The sequence below is a fragment of the Phragmites australis genome, chromosome 19 (assembly GCF_958298935.1).
Source record: "Phragmites australis chromosome 19, lpPhrAust1.1, whole genome shotgun sequence".
NCBI classification, from domain to species: domain Eukaryota; kingdom Viridiplantae; phylum Streptophyta; class Magnoliopsida; order Poales; family Poaceae; genus Phragmites; species Phragmites australis.
The window spans coordinates 519,635-529,066 of record NC_084939.1 but is presented as its reverse complement, the minus strand read 5'-3'; the positions used below and the strand labels follow the sequence as shown (position 1 = coordinate 529,066).

Here is a 9,432-nt window from a genome sequence, read left to right as displayed (position 1 = left end):
AGCTCTGCCTGCGGCTAGGGCTGCCCAGTCTGCTGCTGCTCTGCCTGCTCTGGCTCAGACTGCTGCTGCTCATCCTCCTCCTCTGGCTCTGGCTCCTGACGAGCCCTCTTCTGACCAACTGACCGGCTGGAAGGCGTCGAGCCCAATCTACGAGTGCAGACGGATCGACGCAGCGGAGGAGTAGAGGTATCCCTGATCTCAAAACCTCTCTGAGACTCTGCTGCATCTACGGCGGCCATAGCATGATCCATCTCTTTCTGAGCCTTTGACTTCTTCTTCTTAGGTTGCTCAACTGCCTTGCCCTTGCCCTTGTCACTACGCTCACGACCCATCTGACAGATAGAAAGATGATAGCAATGATCAATCACTTCAGGTATGAGAAAAAGAGACATGAAATTTGACCCGAAGTTGAATCCTAAGCATGAAATGAAAGAGACTAACATGCTAGGGATTTACGCAAGACAGAGGGCATGAATGATATGAATTGATTTTTGGCAGATTGATCAACAAGCAAATGAAATTAGGGCAAATAAGCATGAATTTGACCTAAATAGGAGGGAATTGAGAAAAAAGGTTCAATTTAGATCCACAAGCCCTAGAATGTGATCAACATAGAGGATATGACTCTAATTTCATGACTTGATCACAGAAAATTTCAAGATTTGAATGAAATTCACCAAATTGACTTTGATTTGAGGCAAATTTGAGTGAATTTGATTGAATTTAGCAAGAGAAGCACACATTTGATGAACATACCCTAGATACATGAATTTAAGCCTTAATAGAATCAAATTGATCGAGATTGGGCACAAATTTGATGGAATTTGAGGCAAATATGGAAGAATTCATCTAAGGTTTGCACAATTCAATCAATTTGACCGAAAAACGTGCTCACCGAGAATATTTGAGGGAGACCAGTGGTGAGGGAGGAGCACAATGGCCAGAGAAGGTGCTAGGGCGCCGGCGGTGAGCTAGGAACGGCGGCGGCGGCCTGGGCGCGGGAGCGTGGGGCGCTGGGTGGCGGCGAGCTGCGGCAGTGGGGCGGTGGACCAGCGACGGTTGACCGGCGGCGAGGTGGTGCGGGGCGGCGGCGCTTGGAGGCGGCGCTTGGACGGCGGGAGCACGACGCCGAGGCGGTGGGAGCGGCGACGGCGGATCTCGATGAAAACAGAGGAAGGAACACGCCGTGACGCCCTTATATGATAGGTGGGTCCCGCAAACTTTTCGAACGCCGGAAGTTCCGAAGATGTGCCGAGAGAATACCGGACGAATCGCCGGATGATTTCTTGCAGAGAGCATGCAAACTGAGCCAAAAAATATATCTGAACGCTGGATATTCCGGTGAGGCAAGCACTGAGCGCCAGACCTTTTCTTAAGCTTGAACACAATTATGAACGCCGGAAGGTCCGATGATTGAAACATTGCGAACGTCGGACTAATAACATGACTGCTTCTGACAACAGAGACTTCTGAGCGCCAGATGATCCGCTGAGAGCAAAGCAGAGAGCGTCGGATCATCCGGTTATAAGGAAAAGACTGAGCTGAACTAAAATCTCTCACTGAGTCCAAATTTCAATTAACCACTCAACAAAAACACATATTTGGACCAGTTTGAGTGAAACCCTTTCCTCTCAAACACTCATTTTCAAATAACTGGCCAAGAGGCTATTATATACATAATTTTGCAAAAAGGCAATAAGAACAAAGAAAGAGAGGAAAAGCACCAAAAGAAATGTATGAGCCATGTTTCCTATGAATTTAAAGATTAAGGCTTTAAATTCGCTAGGACATGACTCATTAGGCATTGAGCACTTATATCTCTCTAATCACACTTATAGATATGTATGTTCACATCGAGAGCAAACAACAATATCAAAGAGTGATATCCTCCTTTGTGATCTCTCTACCGCCAAGACACATGCAAAGAAAAACATATGCATGAAAGTAAACGTGAGTGCATGCTATATGACATGTGAATGCATAGCATAAGATAAATGTCTCTTGTCATATTACTTCCCTTCTCAAGCTTCTTCATGGTGAACCCATCAACATGCCTTGAGAGAAACTTGGGGACCACAATCTCAAGCAAAACCTATGTTCACCACTATCTTGAAAAGGTTAGACAAGCACCTATCATGAATGCATCTATATGACAAGGCATCACATGACGTTAGAAGCATCTATCACATTCAACTCACTTCGCAATCTACAAAAGGTGGCTTCATCTAGAGGTTTTGTGAAGATATCTGCCAATTGATCTTCCGACCTTACACCACTAAGAGAGATATCACAATTAGCCACATGGTCTCTAAGGAAGTGATGGTGAATATCAATGTGCTTTGTACGAGAGTGTTGAATGGGATTGTTTGCAATTTTTGCGGCACTCTCATTATCACAAAGGAGTGAAACCTTCTCTAGATGAACACCAAAGTCTAACAAGGTTTGCTTCATATAAAGGATTTAAGCACAACATGCTCCGGCGGCTATGTATTCGGCTTCCGCGGTGGACAAAGCTACCGAGTTTTGCTTTTTAGAACTCCATGAAACCATGGATTGCCCAAGCAAGTGACACCCGCCCGAGGTACTCTTGCGATCCACACGGCATCCGACAAAGTCCGAATCCGAATAATCCGACATGACTCATTAGGCATTCACTTGCTAACTTGCAACTCTACTCATACTGAGCTAATTTTATCATGCAATCACTCGATCATACCCTTGGTTACTGAGTGAAAATAAGGATATCTACTGCTCAGGCCCACCTACTGCTCCCACCCGCCTGCCTCCCTGACGACTTTCGTTACCGCCATAGTGCGAGCCCAGTTTCCGCAACCATGCAGAGAGCACGATGTAGTGCTGGCCCTCGTCCTGTGCGACACGCACGAAGTCGTCGAAGAACTGGCGGGGCATCTGCATCCGCGCTTCAAAGCGGACGACGATGTCCCAGGAGAGGTCGATCGCCCAACTCTTGGTGTGCGCCAGCGAGTGCAGCATCGCCAGATGGCTATGCGCACTGCCTCCCTTGCCCAGCTTCGACATCCGCGATGGCGGCCCGCAGCCCTCCGGGCGGGACAGTTTGGCGACGAGCGAGTGGGACGGGACGGGTCGTAGGGGAGCGGGATGTCACCACGCAGCCACAGCGACGCGGCGAGGTCCCCCCGGCGGGCCTTCTTGTCGAGGTCAACCGTGAATAGGATCTCCAGCGCCCAGTCCAGCAGGGACTTGCGACTGCCACTGCTGCTCGATCTTGGGCTTCACGGGGGTGAAGAAGGACCGAGAACTGTCCTCCCCCTTCTTCGATCAGGCCGGCTGGTAGCCCTTCGTGAGCGTGACAGGCTCAGTAGCGGAGGTCGACGGAGAGGAGCTGTTGTTGGCAGGGGTGAAGGCGTAGTCCTCGGCCACGTCGGGTAGCGGCGTCTTGTCCGGAGCCATAGTGCTACGTTTGCCTCGCCAGTGTGAATAGGAAAGGAGAGAGAGAAAAAAGAAAGGGTGGAAGAGGAAGATAAAAGATGGGGTCTACACGTCGGTGATGTAGGAGAGGGAATGAGTCTGTTGAAATACAAGGGTAAGGAGTTTGTTGAAGAATTTTTTTAATATTAGTTTTTTTACGGAAATTATATAAATAATACAGAAAAATAAAGAAATTTTAAAAATATTACCTAGTCGTCTAACGGTTTAGAGAAAACCATATTTTCACCAAACCGTATGGTAAAAATGGGTTTTCGTCAAACCGTATGGTAAAAATTGATTTTGCACAGTAATCATGAGTTTTAGCCAAATTGGGTGGCGAAAATCCCTCGGATGAACAGTAATCGACTGATTTCGAATTTTTTTTATTCCATCTTTCTCTATTTGGATAGTGGAGTTGTCATACTCTAAAATTTATGAAACTTTTTCTGTAGGTCCTATAATTCATGATGAATCCATTTTAAAAGAATTTACCTCAATACCCTATGTAGGTTTTAAAATAAAAAACTCAAAAGAAAACTACTTTTAGAACTCCTAGCAATTTTTAAGGTCCAAAAAATTCTCAAAAATATGGGAAAATTAACTACAGTAATCCGACACGTTTTCGGCCTCCGGGCCACTGTCAGTCTCTATGAGCAATGTTGATACAGTAATACTACAGTGTTGCTACAGTGATACTTGTTGCTACAGTAGTCCGCAAAAATACGGACCCACCCTCTCCGCAACATTGTAGTGTCACTAATGCAATTTTCAGTGCTACAGTACTTTGCGAAAAACTGTAGCACTAGATACAGCACTGATGGAGTTGGCCTCATATGGAAGTATAGTGAGTTTTAAAGAATCTTTGGAGATGCTGTGAGTACCCCTGTTAGAACCCACGGACACGGAAGGCGCTGCCATCCACACCACACCCTACACAGCAACAGAAAAAAGTAATCAATCTGGAGAGCTGCAGAGAACAAAGCATGGATCTGGTGACGGGGGCGATGGGTAGCCTCGCCGCCAAGCTCAGGGAGCTGCTCAAGGAAGAGTACAACCTGCAGAAGGTTGTGAAGAAGCAAGTCGAGTCTCTCTCACGAGAGCTTGAGATCATTCACACCGCCCTCTGCAAGTGCAAGGTGTCCGATTTGCCTCCGGACCAGCTTGATCCACAGGTCAGCTGGGTTCGTGAAGTCACGGAGGCGTCGTATGAGATGGAGCTCGTCATCGACACCTTCCTGAAGTCCCTGAAGGAGTGCCCTGAGCCAGCCGATTCGGACGGGCTCAAAGGCTGCCTGCAAAAGATGGGCAGCCTGTTCAATAAGGGCAAGGCTCTCCATGGGATTGCTAGTGCGATTGAAGACATGGAGGATCAACTCCAGGAGAAGGCAGAACAGCGTGGCAAACTCAAAGTCGATGATATTGTGCCTAAGCCTTCTGTGACGTCATCGTCGACTATTGATCCATACATCTTGGCTCTCTACACACACGCATCACTGGATGGCGTCGATGAGCCAAGGGATGCGCTTGTAAGGATGCTATCCGTGGTGGATAATGACGCCTGCAACAAGAAGATGAAGATACTATCTATTGTTAGATCTGAAGGACTGGGGAAGACTTCTCTTGCCCAAGAAGTGTTTGACAAGCTTCTACCGCAATTTGATTGTGGGGCGTTTGTTCAGGTGGGCCAGAATCCTGATTTGAGGAAAGTTTTCACTGACATTCTCGTCGGTCTTGACAATCAAAAGTACAAAAAGATCTCTCTGATGATATTGGATTTAATGGAGCTGATGGGGTTACTCCGTAAATCCCTCATAAACAAAAGGTATGTAACATCCACCCAATCTATGTATCTTATACAACCAACTAACGTCATTTATTGCTACAAAGTTGATATTTGGAGTAGTTGTGGAAGTTGTGCAAAATTGCATTAAATGGCAATATTTTCTTGAGGAATTGTTTTTAAGATAATTCTTACGAAAAAATCATTGTAACAACACTTTTAGCTTCAGGAGTGCCTTGTTCGTTTCCCCTGAAGTCAAATTACCTTTTATTTAGATAATGGAACTTTATCTTTTTGTCCGTTCGTGACTGTAAATTGATTATTAAGCATGGATTATAATTCTGGGAAAATATTGTTTTGTTAGGTTCTTTGTTGTAGTTGACGATATATGGGATTCAAAAGCATGGGAGATTATAAAATGTGCTTTGATAGAAAATAGCAACGGCAGTGCAGTTCTGACGACAAGTCGCGACACTGTTATTACTGAGTTTATTGGTGGCAAATTGCCCCCTCTTTCAGCAACTGACTCTAAAAAAATATTCTGCAAAAAGTTGTTTGGTTCTGAAGACAAGTGTCCTCCTGAACTGGAAAACATTTCTGAAAAACTTATAGAAACATGTGATGGAATACTATCAGTCATCATTGATACAGTGGAATTGCTCGCAAGTAAACCATCGACAGCGGAGGACTGGCAGGCAGTGTATGACAGAAGAATATTAGCTCTCTCTTATCCTGATCTACCTGACTATCTAAAAAATTGCTTACTGTATCTTAGTATGTTTCAAAAGGGTTATGAGATTAGTGGAGAACGCTTAGTATGGGGGTGGATAGCTGAAGGTTTCGTACAGGAGGCTCAAGGACAGACTTTGCAGGAAGTAGGTGAGAGCTACCTCAGTGAGCTCATAAAGAAAAAGATGATCGAAGCAGTGGAAGTTGATGCTGATGGTAAGGCCCTATCTTGCCGTGGGTACAACTTTGGGCACGACTTTATCATCTCAAAGTCAACTGAAGCAAACTTTGTTACAATTTTAGATGGTCCGCAAGGCAGATCTTTGCCGGATACAGTTCACCGGCTGTCCATCCAGAAAAACAATGTAGTACACTCCCTGCCACAAGGGCGCTTGTCCCTTGTGAGGTCACTTGTTGTCTCTGGTGATAGTGATACTATGCCATCCCTCTCAGATTTTCCGTATCTACGTGTTTTGGATTTAGGGGGCTGTGATTCTTTGCAGGATGATCATCTCAAGGGTATTCATAATTCACGTTCTTTGAAATATCTGGTCATAGGAGGTAAATGTATCACTGGCATTCCGAAAGAAATTATGAATCTTAATTCTTTGCAGACACTGGATTTAAGTGCAAGTGGTCTAAATGAATTGCCGGAAAGTGTTTTCTTCTTAAGACAATTGGAACGCCTATGCGTTAATAGTCATATGAAGATACCAGATGGGATCGGGAAAATGTCATCTTTACAAGAGCTAGGCGACATCAACATCAGTAAGCCAGAGTTACTGAAAGAACTCTGTAATCTAACTAAGTTGTGGGTTCTTAGAATTGCCATCTGGTCATGGGATGAGAGTTTGAAGAGCTCTGTTAAACAACTGCAAGACAACCTTCGTTCACTGGTCCAGTTCAAAGAAAACATCCAGAGTCTCTCCATTTTGACATGCTGCTCCCTGGATTTCATGGATGATTTGGGTGCTGAATGGGCCCCTCCAAGTCTCCAAAAGCTTGAGATAAGGTACAGCTGCTTCGATGCAAAGCCAAGATGGATTGACTCACTTCAGAACCTCTCCTCGTTATCAATCGAGGTCTACAAGTTGTCACAGGAGATCATTGATAGGCTGGGGGAGTTACCTACTCTTTATTCCTTCTCCCTGACATCGAAACATGCACCACAAGGAAAGTTTGGCATCGACTCTGATCGATTCAAGAATCTAGCAAACTTACAGTTTGCGAGTAAGGCTATGCTAAAGATGTTTGCACCAGAAACACAAGGTATGCAAAAGCTCAAAAGGCTTACGCTTTTGTTCCAAGCTTCACGGACAGAAGATATAAACCGTGATTTCAGTTTTGGCTTGGAGAATCTGTGTTCGCTAGAGCACGTTCGTGTTGAAATAATATGTTCGAATGCGAGTCGTCGGGTGGTGGAGACTGCAGAAGCTGCAATTCGGAAAGCAATATCCACGGATCGCAGCTGTCACCCAGATCTGGAAATACGAAGAGTTCAGGAAGAAAGTATGATAGCGGAGGGTGAAACAAAATACAGGGGGGGCCAATTGCTCAATGTTTATCAACAAACTATACCAGTCCCACAATATCATTTTAGATGAGAACGAGAAGGCAAGGAAAGAGGAGTGTGTGCTGACTGCCTGTCTGCCTGACTGGTGGTGCCGTGGTGGTGGGTTGATGTATAGGCCTTGTAGCTGCTTTTTCATGGGCTGATTTGCTATGGGCTATATGGGGCTGGGCTGGGATGCCCGGGTCTTAGGAATTTTGTTCCGGGCAAGGGGGGCCCGAGCCCAGATTGGTCTCCACTAGGCTCTGCCAGTGAGTGGAAGTGGACCTTTGTGATACAGAACAAGGGCAGAAGAAGGAAATGAAGTGGAAGAACACGAAGAGGTACTAATTTTCCACTCCAACTCTGTCAAACAGATTTTCTCTTGCATTTCCTTATGAAAGTTTGCACAGTTCAAGCAAGAAGATCAGAGTTACTGCAAAAGTGTTCCAACAAAAACGGAGAAAGGAGTTGCTACAAAATATCAGCCCATTTCTCGTCAACTCAAAAGCCACACTTATGACCCTTCACAGGCTCCTTAATACTTCTGGTACTTCATTTTTACTCCTAACATATTCATTTCTCTACATATTAACATGTATTAAAGTTTAAGTTAACTAGCATGATCGCCTGCGCACTTGCGTGGGCATTGTTGATTTTTTTTCCTAGAATTTATCCCTAGAGGTCAAGGACTTTCTACAAACTACACATGCAAGCACTGTGTTTAGTCGATTTGTCTCAAGTAATTTGTTGTACTTTCTTTCAGTTTGGCAATAACTTACACAGTCAATCCCCTTCTTGCCACAACATATACTACTCTTCTTCAAATTTAACATGGTATTTCTGAGGTTGGAGAGAAAAAAATGTGTTTGTGCATTTGCTTGGCAGATATTGAAGTAAAAATTAACATAGTCCATAATACTAGGCTTGTTCGAAAATTGCACACAGTTGCATCGCGGCTGCACGGTGGTCAGGCTTGCCACCACCAGAGTTTGCATCAAAGTTGCGTGGCTGCTGGATCTCACCTACACCACTGCTTGGATCTTGTCTAGGCTAGGGTTCGCGCGAGGAAGGCTCACGAAGACCCTAATAACACCTATGTGGCTTCTTTCAAGTACATGCATCTTACAAGATTGGTTCAACTCGTGTAGTAACACTGTTTAAGAGATATCATACTATGTACTCATCCCAGAAAATAAAATATTTTGTCGTCCTATGGTTTTTTAGGATAGTCCTAATAGGTTGCATGCGGTAAGATCCAAGGCCACGATTTTTCTGGTCCAATGAATTAAGTTGTAGATGTTTTTTTTTTTTTTTTTGAGAATTTTGGTTTATGGTAGATCGATGTAATTAATCAATGGAAGTTGATTTATTTCTAGTGATAATATTACGTCCCAAGAGATAGATAGAACATATATGTTTGAATGTTTTTCCCAAAAATAAGATAATATTTTTTTTGAGAGGAAAAATAAGATAAGATTGCCTGAGGGAGGAGAGAGAAGGGGGGAGGGGGTTACGTGTGAGGTGGGATCGATCCCAGGTGAGCAGAGAGGTGGGATCGATCACTAGTGTTCAGTTAGAAGAGGCGGGGCTTAAGGGCCGGATGTTTTTTTTTTATTTGGAATTTCTATTTCTCTTTTTCTCTTAGATTAACTCCACAAGTACTAACGCTTGTAGATTAACTCTAACCACTAATTTTCGGGTTGGTGAACTTTTAACTGAACCTCTCTATAACACACTAACACGCGCGCTTGCACGCTTCTTTAACCCTCGTTACTGCAAAAAGGTCTAAGAGTGCTGATTGAAAAATAGTTTAGTGTCGATTTTTCTACCGACACTCTTTAGTATCAGTGCTAGTTTTAGAATCGGTATAGAAACTCACTATCACTGTCGGTTCGAGCCATGAACTAACAGTGATAGGTGG

At 44.4% G+C, this 9,432-nt stretch overlaps 1 protein-coding gene across 3 annotated transcripts; it reads left to right on the top strand.

The window, feature by feature from the left end:
• Positions 1-4,320: 4,320 nt before the first annotated feature.
• Positions 4,321-8,770, top strand: LOC133900600 (disease resistance protein RGA5-like). 3 transcript variants are annotated; one of them, XM_062341794.1, is made up of 4 exons: positions 4,321-5,272; positions 5,595-7,852; positions 7,922-8,058; positions 8,561-8,770. In XM_062341794.1, the coding sequence occupies exons 1-2, from the start codon at positions 4,434-4,436 to the stop codon at positions 7,561-7,563; spliced, it is 2,808 nt and encodes a 935-aa protein (XP_062197778.1). In that variant the 5' UTR covers positions 4,321-4,433; the 3' UTR covers positions 7,564-7,852; positions 7,922-8,058; positions 8,561-8,770. The 3 variants fall into 3 exon arrangements, with proteins under 3 accessions (XP_062197778.1, XP_062197779.1, XP_062197777.1); XM_062341795.1 differs by having other exon boundaries at positions 8,434-8,564; XM_062341793.1 differs by lacking the exon at positions 8,561-8,770 and having other exon boundaries at positions 7,922-8,250.
• Positions 8,771-9,432: the final 662 nt, after the last annotated feature.